We start from the raw sequence: 27,782 nt of genomic DNA, 5'->3' as shown, positions 1-27,782 counted from the left end.
TTCTTTCTCTGGTTGTTAAACCTAGTTCTTCACTATGAATAAAAAGCTAATAGCCTGGACATGAAATCTGCTTGTCCCTAGCAATTTGCATAGCAATTAGTCCAATCTCCTATTTTCTTTTGGCTCATGCTTGCGAGGTGATAAAGTTCACCTAGATGCCTAGATGGTTTAAATGAAGCAGTACGACTACATTAAAAAAGGATTTTACAACCCTCGCTGAGTCTGGTCACTCGGAAGCAGAGTCCACTCATCGTCCACTTTATTAGGAACATCTGTACACTTGTGCATTCAAGCACTTAGCCAATCAGCCAATCAGGTGGCAGCAGTGCAGGTCAAACATCGGAATGGAGGAAGAAATGTGATCTCAGTGACTTTAACCATGACGTGGTTGTTGGTGCCAGATTGGCTGCTTTGAGTATATCAGAAACTGCTGAACTCCTGATCGTAACTTTTACATAGAACAGTCTCTTACAAGACGAGACAGTGTATTTCTAATCTTCATCAGACATCTAGTTTCCATGAGTCTGTGCCCACTGTAGCCTTAGATTCCTGTTCTTGGCTGACAGGAGTGGAACCAATGTGTGGTCTTCTGCTGTTGTAGCTCATCTGCCTTAAGGTTCTACAAGTTGTGCGTTCTGAGATGCTTTTCTGCTTACCACGGATTTAAAGAGTGTTTATTTGAGTTACCGTAGCCTTGCTTTCAGCTCAAACTAGTCTGTTCATTCTTCCCTGACCTCTCTCATCAACAAGGGGTTTCCACCCACTTCCATTCACTGGATGTTTTTTTTTTTTTTTTTCGAATCATTAAGTGTAAACGGTTTTGTGAGACTGTTGTGTGTGAAAATCCAAGGAAATCTGAAAAACCAGTGGTTGATCTGGCACCAACAACCATGCCATGGGCTAAGTCACTGAGATCACCTTTATTTCCCCATTCTGATGTTTGATGTGAACATTAACTGAAGCTCTTGACCTGTATCTGCATGATTTTATGCATTGCACTGCTGCCACGTGATTGGCTGATTAGATAACTACATGAAAGAGCAGGGGTAAAGGTGTTCCTCTTAAAGTGGCCAGTGAGTGAGAATAATCAGTTCTTCTTATCATGGTGTGAGTGTCAGTTTCATTTTTTTCTCTTCAAACAGGTGATAAAAAACAACCTGTGGTTCAATTCACACATTTATGGGCTGAGAAAAGCAGTTGTTTAGGTGCTCTCCCACGCATCGGCTTAATTTGTCACACCACCTGCTAAGTCATTTTCTTCACTTTTTTTTGTCACACACAAACAGTAACATACAAACGGCTCTTTGTTATAAGCAGACTTGCTGCGCTTCTAGTGTGTTATGTGCTTCTTCATCAAAGTAACACATGTACTGCAAATGCACTTCATCATTTCAAACACCGTTAGAGCCAAGACATTTGTTCATTTCATGTGGAAAATCTGTTCTTTATAAAGACACAGATTTTTATGCTCTTACCCACACAGACACTCACACACACACTCAGGTGGCTCTCACACTTCAAACCGCTGCCTTCAAGTTTCCTGTGCTGAATAGCACGTAAAAGCCCCGTGGGTAAGAGTCACGTTGAAGAACAAGCCTTCCAGACCCCCCCAACCTTTGTCTTTAAGGATGAGAAGATGAAAGATCCATAACCTACACAGAGTAAAAAGAGAAGATGGAAATGTGTTTCATCCCTGAGGGCTTCACAGAGAGAGCAGACAGAGTCTCGGACAGCACCGTGGGGAGAAGAGCAACGTACAGCAGCCTAACCCAGGTACCAGCTGAAAGATCCTCAGATCCTTTTTTATTGGATTACACTGCATGGAACTTTAAAATGTCTTTGGCATTTTAATAAAACCCTCTGGGTTTGTGGCTGTGTGTTGAAAAGGTGGAAAAACAGTTGAATAAAAATATTGCATGGATGAGAATTAGGAATGCTACCGCTTACCTGACATAACGAAAAAAAAAAATTAACAAATTTAACAAAGCGTTAAAAAAAAAAGGAAACAAGGATAAATGAAATGCTTGATTGCGTACATGACAATAATTGAGGATTTACACTGTCTTTGGACAACATATCATTGGTGTGTTAAATATAGAAGTAAACCATTACCGTGACTAATTTAGCGAAGAGAGCGAAGGGAGGAAAGTGCATGAGGAAAAACGTCGATGTGGCCTAATGGCTTGATTGCGCCTGATTGAGCGGCATAATCAAAATCAGTTTGGGTGCCATTCCAGCCATCGGCGCTGAGAGTGCATAATGGGTGCGCTGAGAGATCAAGGCTTGTGATTGGCTCACTGCGCTGCACCAATCCGATTAATCGTGCGTTCAATCAAATTTCCTGCAGAGCATAATGAGCATGGCCAAAGTACAACACTTTGTTCTGAATCATAACAGACAGAGCATTGTTTTCTTTTTCTTTATATTGATTAGGAGACTGATCCGTACATTGAAGTGTCCCTTCATTTCAGTTCGTCCCTTGAAACATCACCAAGTAAAAAAATCTAACCTGATATGAGTGTAAACTAGGTATTAATTACATTAAAAAAATCACAATGACAAACTTGCCAACAATCTTTACATGGCTCAAAAGAGCTGAGCTTGATACATCTGCTCATAACAGCTTAACACCGTTTTAGATAGACTGACTAAGGGAAAGCTGTGGCATGAGTCAGGGTTTAATCGTAAGCAGGAAGGCCGAAGAGCTCGGGTCTGAAGTCCTCCATGCTGTTGAGCACCAGCGTGGCCTCCTGTGTAAGTCTACTGTCCATGTTCTTATCGGGAATCATGACCACTTGCATGCCAGCCGCCAAGCCTGCTTTCACTCCGTTGGGCGCGTCTTCGAAAACCAGACACTGCAGAGAAAAAGACACATTTCCACCATTAACTCAAATTCTTAACATCTTAAACCTTGAAGATCAGTCAATGAGTCCAGTCATATTCATTTAGGACCAAAAAAAAATATATTATATATATATATGCAAATGATATATATGCAAACTGTTCGAAACAGTTTTTAGCTTTAAAACAATAAATGTTACCAAAAGCTCTTGCATTGCTTGTTTTTCATCATATCATATATCAGATTCATTTTGGGGCTAAAGTTAATGAATATTCTTGAATTATTTCTGCACGTGTTGATCCCATATTTATGATATCTTTTATGAAATCAGAATAAGGTTCCCGAGGACACATCTTAACCAGAGAACACTGTAGAACAGAATACTTGTATTTTTTCATATCTGGATTCGTGAATATTTGATTTCGAGACTTTGTGTCATGAAACAAGCGGAAACAATGAAACAAAAAGTCAATATTTAAAAAATATATATTTTAATTACAAAAATTTATTTTGTATTTTAGTGTGTGCCAAGAAAAACAAAAATAAAATAAAAAGCATCCTTGTTTTTCCCATTCTCTTTTTCAAATGAAAAACAAATGAATGCAACTGTTTTTAAGCAGTTATGTCAGTATTTATTTATTTATTTATTTTTAAAAAGTGGAACTATACAAAAAGTGGTTTACCCACATGTAACCATATGTGCTCAATGAATATTGATCATTTTTAAAAATATTATCTACGTTACAGAGGTACATAGGATTTGGGGCAAATTATAATTACTTTTTATCTATACCATAGACCTCTAATTTAAGAAACCATAAATATATTTCAGCAAAACAATGTGGAAAGGTTTTAATTTATTTATTTTAATCTTGCCTAAGCTATCATCCTGTACAGATCATGATGTGTAAGAAGCCAGTTTAACAAAAGGTTTGCAAAAACAGTCAGTCTGCCTAAAGATGATTTTATTGCTAATGACTGGGAGAGTGAAACAATATATATTGGTTATTTTTACTGGAAAAAAAAAACTATTTTTACTATAACAGGAAGATTTATCTGAGTTGTATTTTTTTATTTTTTTAAATAAACTGAATTCCATTTAATCTACTGTGGAGGAAATAGCTCTTATTGCTAGAGACAAATAAAATAAAAGTAAAGGATTAAAAGGTATTATAAAAGGTCAGTAAAGTTTCCATGCATCTGTAAAAGTATGCACTTCATTCATCATCTCTGAGTTAGGGAAAGCTTTGAAAAGGCTGCCACTGCAGTAAAACTGAATCTATATGATTACTCTCAGTGGCAGATCTAAACACACACTTACTTTCTGCCCTCTTGTTTCCCTTTCTGGCCTCGAGGTTCTTATATAAACCAGAATATAAGACGTCATGCCGAGAGTTACCTCTTTGACCCATCAAGATCCAGATGCCCCATTGTGGCAGTTCAATACCTGCTACAAGTTGCATCTTACAACTCAGCCTCTTGACAGGCAGTCCTGCTGTGAAACTTCACACACAGAAGGTGTGAGTTAACTCCAACTGGAACATGAAAAACTCTCTCTCTATGAAGTCTTTATTGCAATATTGTGCTTCCTTTATAAGTCACAAGCCGGTTTGTAGAGTGGATTCGGAACTGCACTCAGGAAGAATTAAAAAAAAAAAAAAAGGTAAAATAAATGAACCCACTGGACTTCTGTATAAATGGACCTAATTGCCTTTGTGTGATGGCACACCAGAGTAGAAGCGTGGCATACAAAAGTCAGAGGAAATGCGGCACACTTCAGAAAAGGAAGCTTAGCTAATTCTATTGTGTCAAGAGCCTCAATTAAAACTCCTAATTACACAAAAGAGCCCTGCAAATGACCTATAATCACCAATTCTCACATTGTGAGAGTGGAAAAAAAAGGGGGGGGGGGGACAAGTAAAACACAAAAGCGCAACATTGTGCAGGAAAAGCTAATATCGGCTTTGCCAGGGTCTGACGTTTGAAGTGGAGCAGCATCGCTCTCTTCGTATTAGGGATGGTAAAGGACGACAGGAAAGAGATGGTAATTAGTCACAGCTTCTCTATGAATCAGCTGCAGAATGCGTGTCAATCATGCTGGCAGCTGAGGAGTGAAAAGACAGGGACATTCACCCAAACACCACTAATTATGACAGCGAGAGCCGTCTCAGAAAAAGACGGTAAGTCAGAGCTCCGGAGACAACGAGGCACTTCTTCAAAACTTTAACAATCAAGAGCACCTCAATGGTGGAAACTGCTTTAGGACAAAATTCAATAATTTCAGTGATATTATCATATATCATCAACTAAGCTCAGGTTATATAGATTTATCTTGTACAGTGGCCTATAAGTACAAAAATATATTAACAGCAACAGCAAATCAGAAAACGCAACAACAAAACCAAAAAAAAAAAAACACGAACACAACAGTAAATTCAAAAGCACAACAGCAAATTCAGGAACACAACAGAAAAACTAGAAACACAACAGCAAAAACAAAACAAAACAAAAAAAACAGCAAAACCAAAAACACAACAGTAAACTCCAAAGAACAACAGTGAATTCGGAAACAAAACTGCAAAACTAAAAACACAACAGTGAGACCAAAAACATGATAAATTCAGAAACATAACAGTAAATTCAAAAGCACAACAGCAAAAACCAAACCAAACACATAGCAAAATCAGGAACACAACAAACAAAGGAACAACAAAACAAAACAGAACAGCAAAACCAAAAACACAATAGCAATTTGGAGAAAAAAAAAAAAAAAAAAAAACAGGATATATTTTGCTAACTAGATAACAGACTGAAAAAGTCTGCATGTGATTCTGTTTTGAGTTAATGCTGTTGTGTTGTAGAATATGCTGCTGTGTTTTTGGTTTTGTGGTTGCATTTTTTTAGCGACTGTTAATGTGTTTTGCACTTGTGGGCCACTGTACTCTTATCCTCAACTACTTGAAGTCGGCTCAACAGGTAGCATTGACACCTCACAGCTCCAGAGTCCCTCGTTCGATCCTGAGCTCAGGTTAAAATCTGTATAGAGTTTTGCATGTTCTCCCAATGTCTGAGTGGGCTTCCTCCACGTTCTCCAGTTTCTTCCCATCTTCCAAAACATGCCAGTAGGTGCTTGCATGGAGCCCTGCGATCGACTGGTGTCCCATCTAGGACTTATTCCAGCCTTGCACCCAGTGTTCCTGGTATAGGCTTAGGATCTACCACAACCTTTACCTGCCTGAAGCTTCCAGAACTTGAAAAGGACCTATTTATGGGAGGTGTTTTCACCTCTCCTTCAGTATACAATCATTCCAAGAGTTTGAATGGAAGGCTTCCTACCTGTCTCAACACAAACCCCAAAGCCCATGCAGAATTATTCAGTGAGTCACTGAGTATAGAGTGTGGGTAGACACAAAGTAAAAGTGAGCATCTTAAGCTGGCTTTTGTGGGATGGAAAATGATGCTGGAAAATGCATGTGCGCGAGCTCTGTGAAAGTACAGGGCTGTTGAGATCACCAGTTTCAGTCAGAGCTGGCAGCCATTTAATAGGTAATTCAAATATAAAAAAAAAATCTCACTCTTATTTTGATGGATAGAATATGAGATATAAAATGTCTATGTAAATCTATGTGGAACAGACAAACCACACTTCTCAGAACGTTATGTTTCTATCAAAATCTCTGGGCACAACTTTGAATAAAATTTTCCCAATGGATTGCCGCATAGGTGTGTATTTGGTGTGTACTTGTTTAAATTTACATTGAGAGTGTAAGAAAACATGGTAGATGTGTGAGACACATCACGACTGATATTTAACACTTAATCTGTCTATCCTTGTTGACCAGACTCCACCCACACACAGGAGCCCTTAACGCCTACCACGAACTGCTGGCAGCCGTGTATGATGATACAGACGTGACCTGACACATCGGAGTCCATCTGTGCTCCAGCGCTCTGGGAAAATGTCACATGCCAGATGACCAGCGTGTGTCCCTATGACTTATGGCTCTGGTATGACTATAAGGCATACGCAAACAGCTATAGTGCATAAAACAGTCCACATAAAGACATACTCATAGGGGATAGCACAATATGGGAGAAAATAGCCCGAGTTCTGTCAGGCAGAAGAAAAATCTCATTAAAATTACCTATTCCTGTCAGTGCCAGTGAAGGAAGGCAAGCCTAGAAAACATGGCACAAACTCTCATATGGAGCACTGCATAATGTAGCCCTGGGGAATGGATTTATACATGCACACTTTATGAAGGCATTGCAGCTCAGATAAGACCAGCGAGGACAATCTTAGGATTCTCTGTAACTCCTTATATCTGCTAATTACTTCTTGAACTGATGGAATAGCTTTCTATATATGTAAAAAGCTATAAATGATAATCAAAATCCCAGGCTTGCTGGGAACCACTTATGCGAGACTGTTTCACTTGTATTTTAATGCTAAGACCACACAGGAACCACAATCTAAAACACAAGCCATACTTTTAGCAGCTACTTTTAGCCATCTACTGCCATTCCATTATAAAAAAGCCATAATGTCACATCAGTACACATAAAAGTAAAACTGGTGAACTGTGTATGCGTTGTGTTTGTGCACGTGTGTGTGTGTGTGTGTGTGGATATCTGTAAAGAAGATTGTAAAACCTATTCTCAAGACAATAACAGATTGCACCGGCTGCATTTTTTAAATGATCGCTATGCCTGGGGACAACCCCGAGAGGGGATGGTGGGGAATGGTTTATTATCTGTGCTAAAGGAAAGACAGCACAGAGAGACAAGAGAAAAGAATAAGTCAGTTTATTAAGGCTTCAAGATGTGAACAGATGGCCACTGCATTTAAACACTGTGAGTTAAAAGTGATCTAGTCTAATATCTGGCCATCACAGTTTCAGTTCCATTATTTAATGCCCAGATCCAGTAAATCAGGGGGAATCAGGTGGAGTCTGGCCAATGGGAAACTGGCTATTCATTCTGAAGATGAGTGGGAAGGCAGTCTGATAATCAGAGGCAAGGAGGTCGATTTCCCCTGGTATCATGCCCAGACGCAGATACAATTTTACATTCGGGTTGAAAGAGGCCACAAAGTCTCATTAGTGCCAGCTTGGCCAGTACTTGATGGTGGGGCAAAGATATCATTTATCAAGTAGTATTGCAAATTAGTTGGACAAAGGGTTGTAGAATGTTGGATGAAATTATTTTAGTTACACACAAGTTCTACACAAATTTGGGGCTGAGCAACTCAGAGAACAATGACAACAATCAACGTCTACAGAGAGCTGGAGGACCACAGCAGAACAAACGTTCATGGCATTGATAAGAGCAGTGGTGCAAACAAAGTCAACAGTCCAAAACGCAGACCAGAGAACACAACACATAGATCGAAAGCAAAGCAATCAGGTGCTGCGCTTGACTTGTACCCCTCAGATACACATCAGGCCAGGAACACCAAAGCCAAAGAAAACCACAGAAAAGAATGCCAAGGAAGGAACAAGGAACAACAAGGAAGACCAAGGAAAGGAAGGCCAAATAAGACCAAGAAAAGGAAGGCCAAAGAAAACCAAGAAAAGGAGGGCCAAGGAAGATCAAGGGAAGGAACAACAAGGAAGACCAAGGAAAGGAAGGCCAAATAAGACCAAGCAAAGGAAGGCCAAAGAAAACCAAGAAAAGGAGGGCCAAGGAAGATCAAGGGAAGGAACAACAAGGAAGACCAAGGAAAGAAGGCAAAAAAAGATCAAAGAAATGGACGCCAATGAAGTAAAGGAAATATTGCCACCAAGCTTGGTCTTGCCATAGATCTGTCACAACCAGCAAACTACTAATAATCAAACCAGAGGTGAACCTCATGGTTATGTGGTTCAAGAAGTATCAAGAAAACGACACCAAATAAAATGTACACCCATACAAAAACAACAACAAAAAAAAAAACTTAGCATACTCTGTTGCGAGACTTAGCATACAGTGAAATGCCTTGTCTAAAAATACCTTCACTTTTCCTGACAATTCTCTCACATGTCTGAAAACGCTGGTCAGCACATGTGGTCAGCACATCCTTCACCAAGCTTTATTGATGAAGGCATAAATGCACTTTTGGCCTTTTGCGCAGTTCCATGCTGAGGAAAAGGGCTTGAGTAACTCATCTTTAAAAGACATTTTATGTTGATATTTGCAGTAAATAAATAATAAAAAAAAAACTTAAAAACAAAAAGCCAGAAACAGGGAAGAGCACTGGCATGCTGTATGTGTCAATTAATCTTTCGTTTTATATTTCATTTCCCAGAACTCGGTTGGCCTTTCCCCTAGATGAGGTTAGGAGTTTGATCAATACTGCAAAGCTTCTCAGTAAACACATACACACAAACATACTTGAGTTCTGCAGCCCACACATTTTTCAAGAGGTTGTGAACTCTGTAAAGACTCCTCACTCAAGCTCCAGGTTTGATAAAGTACCCAACAGAGATTTGAGCAGTAATGCCTGAATGAGGAAAATCCCTCTATTGGGCCGCTGTACAAATAGATGAAAACACACACACACATGCATAAGCGCACACACCTATGCAGCTTCTGACAAAATAGTTTCTGAAAGAAACCGACCATAAAAGAACGCATGCCCTTGTGAACTACACAATCATGATTCTGACCTTACTTTAATAGCTTTACCGATTATACAAACTGCCCACTGAGGTTTCAGCGTCAAACAAGTCTTTATATGCCATATAGAAAATACACTGCAACCACAGTTCAGCAAGCCAACTGCTTTAATGTTTATCGGATCAAATATAAAGAAACTTGCTTCATCTCAAGCAGGTGCAACAAAGCAAACTGTGTTTCTGTCAGATTCTTGCTCAAATAGTATAATTATATCTGCCATAGTTATGTTGCTGATAATGCTAACAAATAGGCTGGTGCAATATAATGATTTAATCGTCCCTACACAATCCTAAGCAGCTATGATATTTAGTGGCATTTACTCTTATTATATTATATTATATTACCTGATCTGTCATCCTTTATTTGCTTTGTGTAGGAGTTCCACAAGTGGACACTGGAGCACACAAGCACAAGTTATATCACTCAAAAATACGCCAAAATATCTTTGTAAATCTACTGGATGCAACCAGAAAACTGAGTTGCTTGATAGGGCAGCACTTCCCCGAACAACCCTACTATCTGTCAATCAAACAACATCAATCAAGTCTTTGTATTATTCTGACATTTCCGTAACTTTAGGTTGAACCCAAAGTTAGCCAGCTAACACATAAATCTTGTGTATACTTGTGTGTTCCACAGAATCCAACTGTGAAAGTAGATAAGATGAAGTGGATCCGAATTGCTTGTGGCAGGTCAGCAATGTAGGTTAAATTTCCCTCCGTGTCCCTGGGCTGCACTGACTCACTGGCTGTTTATGCGGTTTCCTCAATGTGGTAAAAGGAATCAGAGATGTAACCCCATATAAACCCAGAACCTCAATCAAGTCCAGACAGGATGTTGAAGGACACTGGGCCTGTTGGACTAATCTGCTTGCGTCTGTATTCAGGCATGTTTGGCCACATTTTCACCACATCTACGAAACACGGAAACACGCAATGTGCACTTGTCTACATGATAACATGCATTTGAAGATAGATTGTGCAAAAAAATGGAAAGTTAATGCAAGAGCTGTGGAGAAGTGTGAAATCTGTCTGATTACACATTCCATTCATGTTTTGTTTAAAAAATTTGGGCAATTAGCTACAGCCAGTTTTGAGCGTGATTTTCTTCACCACTGGTACTAGTTGCACCAGCCAGCTCTCCCCTATCATACAACAGCTACCCACCGGAGAGGTTCAGGGCTAGCATGTGCAGCGTGTGCTTCCTCCTCATCTTTGTTTCAAACTGCTGCACATGCTGCATCCAGAGCAGGATAACACACTTGGAGGAAAGTGCTATCTGCCCTCTTACGCATTCACAGATGGCCAGGATTGGTTAACGTCACTCTATTTGACAAGCGAGAGAGAAGATGCCATCCCTCCCACACAGAGAGCACGGCCAAATTTGCTCCCTTGGCTCCTGGCCACAGATGGCTGTGGCAATGTCAGGATTTGAACTCGCAAGCTCAGATTTTGAGTTGCATCTTGTGCTGCACCTCCTCGTGTACTTGCATCCAATGCAAAATCATTAATGGCACATTTTTACTTGATTGAAAAACTATTCATTTTATAATAAATTCATGCACTGACCCTCTCTCAGCTGTTCCATGTTACTGTACTGGTATTACGATAGATGAGGTTGGAAAACAATTTGCTGTCCTTATGAGCAATGGCAGCAGAACATAGCTCCCACCTGTGTACATGAACTCTAACTCTTCACATTAATCCAAATGGAACCCACCCTTTGCAAAGTGCAGTTCCCTTCAGGCCGTTTTCACCCAGGTGTTGACGAGTAAAAAAAAGAAAGAAATGCTGTCCTCTCTTGGAAGGAGGGGGTCCATTCCCTAGCCTCCGGTCAGAATAGAGATGAACGAGCCCGTGTTCGTTCATTACTCACCTGTGAACTGGTGCTTCTGTACCTCGGGAAAGAAAGCCTACTTGGTATTCATTATCAGTAACCCTATCTCACATCTTCTCATGAATCAAAAGGAGACCAGACATCCCCGTTCACACTCTTTGCTCGTACTAATGCTCACGTTGCTAATGCAAACCAGTCAGATGTAGCTAGGTCAAACCTTGGTTTTCTCCGACCGGAAGACACACACTGATCAAACTCCAGAAGTATGCTAGAATAATGATCAGAAATTAAATTTTGATCTAAGGCATCCTTTGAAGAACAAGCTCTCACATGTATGCATGCAAGAGCTGAGCCAGCCAGCACATATAGTATGATTGTAGAAAAAAGGAGAAAAATCTGTGGTTGTAAGATTTGTTTATATTTGTTTATATTTTTTTTAATTTTGAAATGAAAATTTGAAAACAATGAAATGGGTTTTTAACTTTATTTTTCTTGGGATTCAGTAGGAAATTCATAATATTTTTTCATCAAATTATTTACAAAAAAAAAAAAATTGACTCATGTTTAACTGTTTCTACTTGCCTCACCACACAAAGCCTGAACATTAAATATTCATAAATCCAGATATGAAAAAATACTGCAGCCCACTGCGGTACATTTCAGTGTGACCTGGAAATACATAAGAGGTGTACTATTGAACCTAGAGAAGATATTGTTTCCATAGATATGATAAAAATGGGATCAGCATGTTTAGAACTATATTTTGAGCAGTTAAAATATACTTAAATTGCAGCATCTGGAAAATCCTGCTGATCCTTTACCATCACTCTCTTGTTATTTTTAAAAACCATGTAGTGATCCATACTAGCAATCTTTAATCTACGCAGTAATTGCTGACACACATCCGGGTCATTCGTTTATTAATCGTTCGTCAATTTTAGCCCCGGAATGAATCTGAAATGATGAAAAACAAGCACCTGCTTTTGGTTATAATGATTTATTAAAGCCAAAATAGCATTCTGAACCTCTCGCTCGCATATAATTTCGAAAGAGAAAATGAACAAACGCAACACACAAGGACCCTGAACCATAAACCACAGACTGAAGGTTATTTTCTGAAGAGATTATTTGATTTTGCATGTAAAAAAAAAAAAAAAAAAAAGTTTGTTCCTGAATGCTTCAATAAATGTGTTAAATTAGGCATTTAGAAGCAATTAAAAACTGGTCAATATATAGACCTGGTTAATGTAATCTGTTCTTGGTTTCACTAATGTGGAGTTAATTGCATTTTTTTTTGCAGGTGATACAATAAACAACTCCGGTATGACACGTGACAAGGGATAGGTCGGAAATGCTCCTGGTTATTACAGATCGTTTATTTCGTTTATTAAGCATGTCTGATGTTTTCTCTCGTTTGAAGGACATTCGTTCCTTAAAAAGGGATCATCTTAGAGGAGGAATACGTGTGCATTTTTCTTTTAATCTCTATCTACTGCATCTGTAGCGTATGTGTGATTACTACAGACAATAATTTTGTTAGGCTGATATGAGAAAAAAAATTTAAACCTGTTTACTGAAAATTTACTTTTAATCAACGTCTAAACCCTTTTTTTGTACAAAGCATGTCTGCAGTCAAAGCTCTTAATAAATGCCACTTTAAATCTGATGAAGGTGTTGATTACTCTTCTATAACCCCAGCCTGAAGAGTAGCTCGAGTAATATTAATGTGCTCGTTCTAATACGTTGTTGTTTCTACAGTAACAGCTTATACAGAGACTTGTACAGCAGACTCTCCATATAAACGGATTAAAAACATATTTAATGACCGACATGGTGAAGATTTCTGTGAAGAGATGATTATATCACATTTTTGGAAGGAGTCTCCAGTGTCAGAGCTCTGGAACAGAGGTAAAGCTGTAACTTTAAGTCTTCCACTGTGGGACAGGCAACAGTAACTTCACACCACAGCACTGATCATTGATTATTTTCCTATAACAGCACACTCCAAGTGTTTTATTCCTCACATAACTCACCCTTTCAGAAATGGGACTACTCCTATTATGTAGGACTAAGTGAGTTTCACATTTTTTTGTATCAGGTAACAAATTATTTTTTTGTAACTGCACATATGCTGCTAATACAATACATAGAGTATAGGTTGAAAAATATTAAAGTGTTCCTTTAATTATAATTTCAGTGCATTAAACAGCTTTAAACAACATAATTTCAGTGCTGTGTCAGTGCAATGTGTTGTGTCAGTGGCACTTTTCTAAGAAATGCACAATTATCAAAAATACACACTTTTCTTTTTGGAGGATTTTTTTCTTGTTCATTTCTAACTGCAGCTACTTTGAGGTTTTGACAGCTGTGTGTGTGAGAAAAGGTACGCTGCCAATCAAAAGTTTTTGAACATCCTCTTTTAACAATTTTGATGAAAGAGGTTCAAGGTAAACACAATATAATTGGAAAGTCTAAGAATTAGGTATAAGTGAACTGAGAAATGTTTGAGAATTATTTCATTTGGAAAAAAAATAGAATTAAGCAGTATCGCATGAGCAAGTGTGTGGTTATACTGAATATCAGCACGGCTGTGATTTGGCGTAGGCACAAGCCCGCAAGGCCAATGCCGTAACTAATCCCAGCTGTGCCGCATGATTGTGAGTGTGATATTGCTTTTATACGACAGTTCTATAAACATGAAATTAACATCTGACTAATAACTGACGATTTCAGACACAATATGGCCAAACGGTTTGTTTATTTTTGCTCCGCTAGCGGAAATAGATCGCGAAGAAGAGACACACACTTTATAGCACGTCGGCTAGCTGGCTAGCTAGCTCACATTGATTTGCACATTCCTGTTAAAGGTTCTTCTGGTGAAAATGACTTTGCTTCGTTCTTTTCATCTTCATCATCTGACAAGCTTTTATATTTTACGTCAAAAGTTATACTCCTGAAAAGTATCTTTTGTCAAGTCGTTAACTCTACTGTTGTAACCGTTTCGAAATAGAAAGTGGAATTTTATGTCGTAAACACAGACGAGTGTTGTGATACACACAGTGAAACATCCTACTGCGATTATAGTAAAGATAAGCACTCTTGGAACGCTGCTCAACCAATCCATTTAGTGGGCCAGAACTATCTGTTGTATAAAACTGGATATAACTGGAAAAGGCAGCTCTGGATCTTTAGAATTAGGCACTTGTAGCACACAACATAAATTTGTTTTACATTCGATACTAACACTGTCTAATATCAAGTGTGAAATCTAGGCTTGCAGAAAGTACACTCTTACAGTAACGGCTTCACCAAACAAGTGCACTTGTCTTTAATAAAGCACTCACTACTTTCTCATTACTACTCAAGTCCTTCAATACAAAGATTTAAACGCTTGCTTCAAATTCCTTATTTAATTGCCAATACTGGATAAACTGTAATTAAAAGTGTATTGTAACTTTTATACCTGAACACATTTTTCACGTTAATTAAAAGTCTCTAAAAACTAAGGCACCGCATGTTCTGTTATTTATAGATCTCCATCTTTTTTGCTAGACCTCCAAACTAATTGTAGATGGCGATGTTTTATTGATGTGATGTTTGTTTGATCAAACAGAGAGACAAATTCCTAAAGTTACACCACAGTGCTGTTAAATTCTCTAATCTGATTGGTCAGCAGGTGCTAATTAATTTTTCGATAACAGCAGCTCTGACAGTAATATCATACAGCTATAATTAAAATCACAGGTTTATATTGATGCACTTGTTCTAATACATTATCGTTTCTACAGTAACTGCTTACACATGGACTTGTCTAATGGACGGTCCACATAAATGTTTAAAAAAAAAAAAAAAAAGTGTGCATTGACATGATAAAGATTTCTGTTAGGAGACGTTTGTTTAGCATTTTGGGAAGGAGTCTCCAGTGTTAATGCTTTGTAACACTCACAAGCTGTAAGTTTTCAGAGTTTTCAGGACACTTTGTGGTTTCGTACTAACATGACAAGCTGCATTTTTTTCCCTTATTAACTTTAAAAAACAGAAACAGAAGCTGATGAGGGAAAGACCGTTTATAGCTGCTATAACGTATGTGATAACAGGAATTCGTTTCGTGGATATTCCACAACATTAAATGTAACTATAAACAGAAAAATGTGTATATCTTTTAGGTGTTTAGATTCATCTAAACCTTTCTTTGAGTAATTTATAAACAATGTGCCATCTGTATTGTACATGAAGGCAACTGGACATGAAGAAGAATTCCATGACCTGCTTCACATTCAGAACTAAGCCACTGTTAAGGCACCAGGAATTAGGATTTACCTTAAAGTACAAGTTAATTTTAAATAAATAAATGAGGACGCATGAAAAGAAAGAAAATCTCTGACTCTACATAACCTTCTGTGGATGCATCAATAAATTTGTTTCGTTTTTTCAGATCAAGTACATGTTTACTGACACTCACGGTCACTAATCCCGACAGTGATAAAGAAATGAGCGACCTGCTTAGTACTGTATTACTCAATCAGAGACGTCATGAAACATTTTATTCAGCTCTGTTTCTCTTTCCCTGGTTTATATAGTGTCTAGGAAAAGCGCACATGTGTTTATGCACTCTAGCTTCTAGGCTTGTTCTTTATAATGTTAGCTACATGATTTTAAATGAAGTGTGTTAACTAGCTATGTTGGATAACTAGTCATGTTGGATTAAGCAGGATTGCAGTGAAGAGCGGATTTCACTTTGCTTTCAGTTGTAATGTACTGGATATGAGCTGTTATTTTCACTCCTTCTTTCCGTCCTGGCCAGCATCTGCTGCTAGAAGTGAACTTCTTGTGCTGACTTTTATGTTTAAGATGCTTTATCAGGTAACTTGTACTGTCAGATGGAAGATGCTGTCGTTCGCAACAACGGTTTGCGGTTTGCTTTGCTTTGTCATAGTTAATTGCGAAATGCATCCGGATCGCTGTCATGTCACGTCGTCTGTTCATTACCGTGACAATGAGCACTATTCTTACATCACACAGTATCACCTGGTATCAGACGGTTTCTATGCATCCCTAGTGGAAAGCATTCTCGTGTATGTACTTGAAGCTGGGGAATAATTCATAGCAGATGATCTGGCATTAATTATTAAATGGGTTTAAAGAAGGGCTGCTATAAACATGTCAAATGTGAGCAGAAGGAGTGTTTAAAACTGTACTGATTCAAAATCAAGATTATGGTTAAAGAGATGCAAACTTGAAATGAGCACAAATTACAGTGAGCTTGTTGGCGCTGAAAATGGTAAAAGGTATGCAAATGGAAAACGGGAACTTTTTTTTTTAAATCAGTTCTTAACTGCGGCTTGAGGATATGCCAAGTGGTATAAAAGAAGTTTATGATTTCACAGCAACAGTGAGCTAATTGAGAATGCTAATGGCAGGGGAATGAAGGAATGAAGGGAGGGAGTGAGGGAATGAGGGAGGGAGGAAGAGAAGGAGAAGGAGAAGGAGAAGGAGGGCATGCCCTCTTGCGTAGCTCCACCCAGGATTTCCAGCCACCCTCTGAAAAGTAATGCTAGAGAATTCAATAAGAATGCAGCGAAGTGGCGCAGGCAGCAGGATTCATGCTAAGTGTTCATGCATGCCTGCCTTTTATCTCTCTTCCTTTGTCTCTCTCTTTCCCTCTCCGTCACGTTCGGCCTCCTTCTGTCATCGTCTGTCACATCTGCACGTCATGACCAACTTTTTCCTTCACTTCTCCTCTCTCTCTCTCTCTCTCTCTCTCTCTCTCAGGTGCGTCTGCGGCCCTGAGGTGCTTGTGTAGTTCACCTGAATTCCCTCACCTTAGCAAAATAAAAAAAAGGAAAAGAAAGAAATGAAAAACAAAGCGCTGGAGCTGTGCGGGTGCGATATAACGCCTCCTAAGCCAGATGAACAAATGTTTCATGAGCAGCAAGACAAAAAGAGATCCAGGATCAATGGGTTCCGATTATGACTTCAGCCCTCTGGGAGCTTCGCTTGTGCGAGAACCCCCTGGTGAGACACTTAGCTCCGTGCCTAACTACTTTTAAAAAAGAAATCCTTTTATCCGACTAAATGTCTCATTTCCTTTTCTCCCGCATCTCCCTCTGGTCTTTTTGTCTCTTTCTCGTTCTTTCTTTTTTTCATCTACATCTACTCTTATTCTTGTCTTTTTCTCTCTTGCTCTCTCATCACATCAACATGCCAGCGAGGGGCACAGCATCATTCACTATTCCTCTGAGCGCCATGTGGAGTCTCTCTCTCTCTCTCTCTCTCTCACTCTCTCTCTCTCTCTCTCTCTCTCTGCACCGCATTTATATCTCATCAGGAGAAATGCAGCGCTATTTAACACCTGGCTGCCCATCTTCCCTCCTTCATCTTTAGAAAGCTTTAGTCATTTAACAAGAGAGAATGATTTATCAAACATTTCAATCCTGATGTGGCAGAAGCCTAAATCAGTGGCAGATCCACTACCTTTAAATCAAAATGCTCACGGTGAAAAACATACAAACAATCAGGTTTGTATAAAGTTTTGATTGTACTAAAAGGAAGGAATAAAACATCACAGATTGTACTGCTATAGAAAATAATGCTACAGTATAGGAAATAATATAGGAAAATTCCTGGGAACACTGCACGCAAGGCAGGGAATTTCAGTGTGCTTACTTAGGATCAGGAGCATCGATTTAGGACTACACTGTTGATCAGATCAATGTTAGAGGCGTCCAATGTTATAGGGTTTGTTTTTTTTTCTCTTTATTTTTACGTAAAGTCATCACTTTGTGGTTTATCAATAACATAAGTCTGCATTTTTTGTGTTACTAACGATGTGTGTATTTGTGTGTGTGTGTGTGTGTGTGTGTGAGAGAGAGAGAGAGAGAGAGAGAGAGAGGGGGGTGGGGTGGGGGGGGGGGGTGCTGGTGAGGGGATGACTTAGTAATGAAAGCACCAGCCACTTTTTTCTTGATATTCCACAACATTAAATGTAACTATAAATGGATAAAAAAAGAAACAAAAATGAGCAGTAAAAGCACTCAGGGACTTGAGGTGGTAGGTGAAATTCTCCTTCATACCTTTTATAGTTATTGCTTCTTGTTTGTTTTATTGACTAATCATGTTGGTGAAGATATCTGAAATAGCAGACGCACAGATTGAAGATCTTTAAAAGCAAACATCCCAGTTTGAAATACTGTGACTTTTTTCCCCCAGGAATTAGTGTCGAGGCAGAAATTAGTAAAACCAGGATCTCTCTCTCTCTCTCTCTCTCAATATGTGGATTGTTCTTATACACATTTACACACACACACACACACACACACACACACATACACTTTTACAGAACAACTTGAGAGGCATTCGCCTACGCACAAGACTCACTAATGGCAGAAAGAACAATGTGGCCTAAAGAGGGTTACAGTTTTTTAATCGAGTTCCTGATGACAGTGCGCACTGCCACAAAAGCAATAAAACCTGTGCTATTAGCGGATACGAAATGAGCAATTTGCCAAAACACCTGTTGACCAAGAACATTATCTATAACTTACAGAACCACACAGTGTGCAACTGCTTCATCTCTCACAGTCACATCTTCATTATTCACTGTAGGTATGCCATGCACTACAGGTATGCAATACACTACAGGTATGCAATACACTACAGGTATGCAATACACTACAGGTATGCCCTACACTACAGGTATGCAATACACTACAGGTATGCCCTACACTACAGGTATGCAATACACTACAGGTATGCCCTACACTACAGGTATGCAATACACTACAGGTATGCCCTACACTACAGGTATGCAATACATTACAGGTATGCAATACACTACAGGTATGCCCTACACTACAGGTATGCAATACATTACAGGTATGCCCTACACTACAGGTATGCAATACACTACAGGTATGCCCTACACTACAGGTATGCAATACACTACAGGTATGCCCTACACTACAGGTATGCAATACACTACAGGTATGCCCTACACTACAGGTATGCCCTACACTACAGGTATGCAATACACTACAGGTATGCCCTACACTACAGGTATGCCCTACACTACAGGTATGCAATACACTACAGGTATGCCCTACACTACAGGTATGCCCTACACTACAGGTATGCAATACACTACAGGTATGCCCTACACTACAGGTATGCCCTACACTACAGGTATACAATACACTAGAGGTATGCCCTACACTACAGGTATGCCCTACACTACAGGTATGCCCTACACTGCAGGTATGCCTTATGGGTTCTTTGCTTCAGGAAGAGGTTCTTTGAAAAGGAAAACATTTGTAATGCTCTATACAGAACATTAAACGCTTCTCTCCAGACTCTGACCGTGGCTTGGTTGTTGGTGCCAGACTGAGAGTTTGAATTTTTCAGAAACTGCTGATCTCCGGGAATTTTCACTCACAACAGTTTATACGGAGTGGTGCGAAAAACAAAAAACATCCAGCGAGCGGCGGTTCTGCGGGAGAAAACGCCTTGCTGATGAGAGAGGTCTTAACAAAATGGCCAGACTGGTTGGAGCTGACAGGAAGGCTCCGGTAACTCAGATTAACCACTCTTTACAACTGTGGTGAGCAGAAAAGCATCTCAGAATGCACGACATGCAGAACCTTGAGGCAGACCAGCTCCAACAGCCGAAGAATCATCAGGTTCCAAGAACTGGGATCTGAGGCTACAGTGTGCACATGATGACTGAAACCAGACAGAGGAAGACTGGAAAAAGACCAGGAAAAAATATATAGTTTTTAAAGTTTACATTTGTTCATTTGGTTGATGCTTATCTAAAGCAACTTATAATTGAGACAGGATTGTGTCTCTGTGCCGTTGAGGATTTCCTCAAGGACCCAACAGTAGTCACTTGGTAAAGCTGGGATTTGAACTCAAGACCTTCCACGTCACTCAAACCTTAACCACTGAGCTACCACTGCTTTGTGCAGAAACGTATAAATCAAGCTATGCTGAACAATAGATATAATAATAGATATGCTGAATAAATGATATGCCAGTTAGAATCACCTCAGTGTGCTTATGGCATCATAACCTCCCTCCGCTACCCTGTCTCTTGTCACAATAAGACAAGATGCAGTGCTGGGAAAACCTGACCCTGTATCTGAACCTCTAACAGATGAAACATCTGTTCACTAACATCAGGAAATTCTCAGGACAGTTATCCACTCGCATTTGCTAGCTACTACAGTACAACTGTACTGTATTCTACTGTCAGTACTGCTAGCACAGAGCTAACCAGCTAGATAACAGCTGGTAAATTGGCTTGAATTTGTCACAGGGAAACACACATATGATTACAGTATCATTATCATATTTTCTGCAGTTTATTTAAGAGAAGACAAATCTGTAGAACTATACCATAACAAGCATTACACGAGTATGTTTATCTCAAGCATTAGATGAGTTGGCTAACTGGCTAGTTTAGCATGAGTGTAGCTGGCTAGTTTAGCCTGAATGGTCTGTGGGGGAATGGCTGCCTAAAAATCTGTGTTTTGATAGCGAATACTGAAGTTTTAAATTGAAAAATGAGAATAAAGCAGTGTAAAAATAGGAATGACTAAATATAATTTATAATGAGAACCCTGAAGCGACTTAGCCATTCAGAAATTTCATTTCTTAGCACAGGGCTACTTCAATGAATTGTTTTCATTTTTTCAAGCAGTCAACTTAAATCAGTCAACTTAACACAAACAAAACGTGTTACATTAACAAGCTGGAGTGAAAATACAGTTGATTTGAATACCTCAAATGAGCCAGTTCTGAGAGAAAACAATTGCTAGCAGATATTTTCCTCTGATCTGGACTCAGTTTCACAATGTTGTGCAGATGAAGTTGATTTATGTGTGTTACGATGATATAATTATCATAAAGACATCGAGAGAGAGTTTGACATTACGGTTACAGTTATTGCTCTCTGTTACTCCTGTCCCTATGGCGATTTTTTTTTTTTATTGGGTTTTACAGCATTGTAAACTGAAACGTGTGTCTTGTTAATCCCCATCTGCAGATGACTTTCCTGTCAGACTTTCTTAGCGCATTTATACAAGGCAATTAAACAGAAAAATGGGAGGCTTTGAGAAGAATAAATCTGCATTTTTTTTTTCCTGCACATACCCTCTCATCTACCCGTGTACTGGGCTAAATTAAACAACTCTACCACTTGATTTTAACTAATCATTTTCAACAAACTCTACTCCTGTGTTTGAAAATGGAGCATTTTCATAAAACGGTGGGTTAATTATTACAGATGAGGCCATGAGAATCAAATCAGGTGTAAGTATGCCCTGGCATAATTAGAAATAAACCACTGAATCTGTTCAATTTACCAAACGCAGACTAACACAATTTTGTCTTGTTGCAAAATTCTGTCTCGGAAATCAAGTCAGATTTCTTAATCTCTTAGCCACTGCTATGTGAGAGAAACTGTAGAAATGACATGAGATGAAGAGAGAAATCAAGAGTGCAAAAGTTTGCATTCCCCATGGTTTTTAAAGAGGAACATTTAAATATACCTTGATTTTTTTCAATTTGCTTTTCAAGTTAAAAACAGCAACAATAAAAAACATACAACGTAATATAAAAATTGTTTAAATTGAACCAAATGCAAGAGACAGAATGGCAATCATTCGGAAAACATGAACTTTAATATAATGTCTTGTTGCTATAAATCCAAGCTTTGTTATCTTCATTTTGTCCTAAGGGGCGTGCAAACTTTTGCACTCAATTGGAAAAATATCACCAGGTTTAAGTAAAACCTCTATCACATTAGGAATAAAACAACTGGTGATGTGAAGGTATAGGAAAATAATCAGTGACTGGATGGTGTGACGTGGCCTGATACAAAGCAGACTTACTCTTACCACCCCAAAGTTTATTTTCCTATAACAACATGTCCTGAAGTGGTTTATTAATTTGCCGAACATTACAATTTTTCATTTATTAAAGCATGACACATCATACTTTTTATCCATTTACAACTACGTTTAATGTTGTGGAATGTCCACAAAACAAGTTCGCAATATTATCTGTTCTGAAAACTTCTGACTGTTACAAAGTGCTGACACTGGAGACTCCTTAGATGTTTTTCTTTGTTATATAACAACACGTATTTTAATCTGTTTATTATTAGGTTGAAATTATGTGAAGCATCCGCTAAACAAGGCACTGTTACTATAGAAACAAGAACGTATTAGAATGAGTGCATGCATTAATATAAACCTGTTATTTGTCTTGTAGTAGGAAATACTGTCAGGGCTGCTGTTATAGAAAATGAATAACCACCTTGTGACTCATCAAAATCGAGAATTCAGCGAGGCTGTGGTATAAATTGTGAATGACAGTCGTGAATGTCATACCTGTTCTGTCTTAGCTGGGGGGTCAAACCTGCTGGCGCACACCAGGAACGAGTCAGGCTGAGGCTTTCCATTCTTCACTTCTGGGTCATCTCCAAGAACGACATGACTGAACAGGCTGAAGAAGTCTTTATGGCGGCTTGTCTTCAAATGGAAGGTCACGCCGGCGGAGCTGGTGGCCACGGCAATGGGGATTTTGTGCTTATGGAGATGTGTGACCAGCTTCTCCACACCTGGTGATTGAAATGAAAATGTGGCCTGTTAGAATAGAGACAGTCAGGATGGAGACCCAAGAGCCCTAACAGATGGCATCCAATTGGATTTACACTTCAAGTTGGAAGCTGTCACTTAATTAGAAGAGCTCCTTGACCCGTGTTTTATTATCCTGAACACTGAACTGATGAAGATGGCTTTTTAAGAGGCACCACATTCCTTTGTTCTGCTCGAATGTGCATAGACTACACATTACCCTATCCCGGTCACAGACTCCCATTATTTTTTTGCTCTGAAATTCACGTTCGATGAACAAAAGGTAAAATTAGCTAGCTCTGGGGTGCCTGCCCAAATCGCAGGAAAAGGTCACAGTGGTTGCTCAAGCTCGGAAGCGCCCTGCATAATGCGCACTGCTTTATCAAAAGTTAGTTAAGAGCTAATTAAGAAAGTACGAGCGCTAGAATCAGCGATTGTCGTGACCTTTCGCAATTATTTCAGCAGCCTCTCTGATCAGGCTGGTTTTACATTCATTCATCAAATGCAAGTTTCTCAGCATATATAATTGCAAAGCGGTGGATACAATCCTGAAAGCAAGGGGGAAGAAAGACCACATCACATTTACTTTACATTTATATTTATTCATTTTTATCTAAAGTGACTTACAAGTGAGGCCAATCCAAGCATCTAGGTGAGCAGTTGGTGGTTAAAGGTCTTGCTCAAGTGGCTAAAAATGGCTCTCGGGTAGTCCAGGGATTTTAATTCACAAACTTCCAGCTACTAATACAGAAAAAGAAACCTCCTGTCAAGTACCTGGCATCAAGGAAGCGGAGGGGAAAAGATGTTCCTGTATTTCTCTGCTCTCTTCCAGCAGCTCCTCACTCGTCATGGGCAGTTCCAGGGAGTCTCGGATGATCCTGGCCGCATCCAACGCCTTCTTTCCCATCACGGTGGACTTGACCTCCCATGTGTACGTCTTCCCAAACCGATCACAGATCTCCTGGAAAGAGAGTGTATACAACCTCTCTGTATCTGCATAGTAAGAGAAACAGATGGTCAGTAATCCTCGCCAACAATATTGTAGGAGACAAGGTGTCAAGGAGGAAATTTAAAAAAAAAAAAAAAAACACAACCCGTCCAGGCATGCAGCATTTCACATGGAGGATCTGATCATTACTGTACACTTTTCTGGCCACAAACTTCAGGATCATGAGGGCTAAAATCTGACTGGTTGTTCACATGTAACTACAGACCTTCAACAGGAAAACAAACTATTGAACTCTGAGCTTTTCTGAGCAAGACTAGTCTAGTCTAGTCTAGTCACTGAATTAAAAAGCGTTCACAGCACTCTTTAAAAGTCTCTTTAAAAGAGACTTTTAAAGACTCTTTTAAAAAAGACTTTTAAAAACTTTTAAAGACTCTTTAAAAGTCGTTTAGGAGTTTTGTTTGAAACTGTTAGCAGGGAGTAAACAAGACAATTCTTCATGTTTTCATGTCCTTCAACTTTATTATAAAATGTAAAGATTACATTACATATGTGACAATTACTAGTAAGACCAGGAACATTTTTCCAAAAATTCCAGACAAGGTTTAAATTAACTTAATGGTATCCAATCACTGATTGTTCTTAATGACCAATCACTGATCAGCATTGTTCCCAATGACCAACCACTTATCACCATTGTTCATAACAACCAATCACTGATCAGCATTGTTCCCAACGACCAATCATTGACCACCACTGTTCCCAAAAGACCATCCACTGATCACCAATGTTCCTAATGACTAATCACTGATCACCATAGTTTGTCTCACTCTCCCTTCATTCTTCTTCATTTTAAACTCTCTTCTTGGTGATATTTACAAGTACTAAAAGCAAGTCGCTTTTACCAAAACCCTTTTCCTTGGTGTCTATTTCCTGACTACTCACTGCCAGTGAGTCTTTTTGTCTGCCTTCTTGATAACCATGGCAGTATTTTGTAATTATATATTTTGTAAATTTGTAAATAGTATATTCTGACAGAACTCTACTCTATTTAAAGTGTCTTAAAAATCTTCTTCATGTAACACCTTTTGATGTGCAAAAAAGGCCATCTCGACTCTACTAAAATGCAAATGATTCTGAGATGTCATCGGGCGATTTCTAGGAACCCTGCTGAGGTGAAACATCCGCACACACACACACACACACACACCAGGTACTGCACCAAAGGTTCTCCTCTCACCCCCTCACACCCATTGATCACTGGCTATATTACTTTTGTGCTTCACCGAAGCAGTTCTTGGAAAATGGCCCAGGCGAGGGCAAGACCCAGGTGACAGGACACACAACTGCACTCCAGGAACACGTCTTTACTCTGTGTGCCACCCGGAGCCCAAATGAAATACAATTATTATACACACCAGCCACGAGGGCACATGTACAGTCTGAGGGCAAAATGTCAGAGGCCATCTATCAGTGCACGTGCCTGCCCTGTAGCACACATGCACTGCATACCTGTAGTGTTCATCTGCTCTAACACACACACACACACACACACACACACACACACACACTTCAACCTGGGAACTATTCAGTGGGACTAAAGGAGCAGGACTAGAATCCAGTACAGAAATTCAGTCTCAAGTCTCAAGGCTGAACCCAATATTGATTCCTAGCAGACTTCTAGTGCACTAGATAAGGCGGTGAAGCCATGACGTCATAAGCTACGTAGTGCGCGTGTATAGGAAGTAACAAGCCATTTAGGATTCAACCCAAATACCCGGCGTCAAATGCAGAAATGTCCAGCTGAACATCTGTCAAAGGGGAACAGGGAGGAAATATCTTAGGTATAAATAATGTACAAACTGAAATGTATAATTATTTTAGTAGAGATACAGCATAAAATTACAACATAATAATAATAATTCTTATTTTTTATTCATTTGAATGGACGTGCCCATTTTTACAGCTAGAACAACAGAAACCGGTAACCACGAAGACTCTTCTCGAGTAAATAAACACCTCACCCACCCAACAACAAGCCGTCCATGTCGAACAGCACATGCGATACTGCCTTATAAGACGCCATTTTACAAAAACTAACTTGCACGCGTAAAACCTATCAGCTGTTCTAATCATACACTGTCCAAGCTCATAGCAAGGGCGCGTGAAGTCCATTACACGGAAAATATGGTGGCCAAACAAAACTAACACGCGATTGTCTATTTAAAGCTATAATTTGTTATCAAATGAATTTATAATAATAACTCGATCCATTTTAAGTCATTACTGCATTATTATGAGTCATAAAACACAATTATTTAAGTTTAAAATATGTCTAGTTTAAAAAGTAACAACAGTCGAAACTCTGAGATAATTACAGTGGGCCAACATTTTTCCGCAGTGGATTGTGGGAAATGTAGTTGCTGTAATACACTTTGCTCAGGAGCAAACAGAATAGCTCAGTTACACAATATGCTAAACAAGAAATTATTTTTTTTATTTGTTTCTGTGTTTATTATGAATAAATACTGTGTCAGCATGTATTCACGGATAATATATGATGATATACAAAAGGATACATTTAGAATGAGGCAGTAAAACAGCACTAATTTATCCCACATCACAATTCATACACATCTTTTTCATTTTTTTAGATTTTGTTCTTCGTCATTCTGTGGTTGTTGCAATTACTCCTGTATAATAAGATTGACAGATTGTTCAACTATGCGTATATCATGGGTGGGCTGCTGCATTCAGTCATCACAAACAACAGACTGTTAATTATATAAAAACACAGTGTATCGCACAAAAGCGTGGGAGTCAGCCTCATGTAATAATTACTGTTAATCATTTCCTGGCATTAACACCCAACCTCTTTTCATCCATAATCAGTGGCTTATCCACTCAGGGCATTAAGCTCATTCCACTTCAACAGATACCTGCTAATTTCTCACTGTTGATGAAGAAAACGAGGAGCTCGTGTTGTGCTTTTGGGGTTCTGCTCCGACACTGGTCTGAAACTCGGTCAGCAGATGCTTCGTGTCACGCTCACCTCCTCAGCATCCCCCAGGATGGATCACGGTCCGGGAAAAGTTTTTTCTGAAGATCTGCCAACAAACCTGCCAGGCCCCGTTCTGTACTCCGTAGAGCTTCCGCTGGGTAATTGGGAGCGCAGTGTAAACGGAGTGTGTCTCATTAATGGGACGAGGGAGGGGGGCTGGCTACATCTGGGGAACGGGAGGAATCGTCCTACATGGAGCAGCTAATGAGGCTCTGGATTCCACATCTAATTGGGGAGGCTGTGATAGAGAGACACAAACGCAGCACTCATACAGCTGTCAGCGGAAGATGGAGTGATGGGGCGTGAGGAAAGATGGAGTGGTGGTGTGTGAGGAAAGAAGGAGTGATTTCGTGCAGGAAAATAGAATGATTTTGTGCAGGAAAGACGGAGTGATGGTGCTGAGGAAAGATGGAGTGATTTTGTGCAGGAAAGATGGAGTGATTTTGTGCAGGAAAGATGGAGTGATGGTGCAGAGGAAAGATGGAGTGACTTTGTGCAGGACAGATGGGGTGATGGGGTGTGAGGAAAGATGGAGTGATGGTGCAGAGGAAAGATGGAGTGATGGTTCAAAGGAAAGATGGAATAATGGTGTGGAGAAAAGATAGAGTGATGGTGTGGGATCAATAATGAATATCTATCTATCTATCTATCTATCTATCCATCCATCCATCCATCCATCCATCTAGAAATACAGAAATGTTAAAGACTAGGCAGATTGTTTCAGTTCATGTTTAAAAGCAGCTATTAATTCATTAGTTTCTATTTATTTGTTTGTTTGTTTGTTTGTCTCATGTCCTAGCATGC

General features: G+C 39.3%; 1 protein-coding gene across 1 annotated transcript; it reads right to left on the bottom strand.

The window, feature by feature from the left end:
* Positions 1-2,405: 2,405 nt before the first annotated feature.
* Positions 2,406-26,106, bottom strand: pudp (pseudouridine 5'-phosphatase). Its single transcript, XM_026931727.3, has 4 exons — positions 25,946-26,106; positions 23,746-23,964; positions 22,726-22,955; positions 2,406-2,855 (listed from the first exon to the last, which is right to left on the bottom strand). The coding sequence occupies exons 1-4, from the start codon at positions 26,001-26,003 to the stop codon at positions 2,679-2,681; spliced, it is 684 nt and encodes a 227-aa protein (XP_026787528.1). The 5' UTR covers positions 26,004-26,106; the 3' UTR covers positions 2,406-2,678.
* Positions 26,107-27,782: the final 1,676 nt, after the last annotated feature.

This window comes from Pangasianodon hypophthalmus, chromosome 26, assembly GCF_027358585.1.
Source record: "Pangasianodon hypophthalmus isolate fPanHyp1 chromosome 26, fPanHyp1.pri, whole genome shotgun sequence".
Lineage (NCBI taxonomy): Eukaryota > Metazoa > Chordata > Actinopteri > Siluriformes > Pangasiidae > Pangasianodon > Pangasianodon hypophthalmus.
This window is presented reverse-complemented; position numbering and strand designations above follow the sequence as displayed.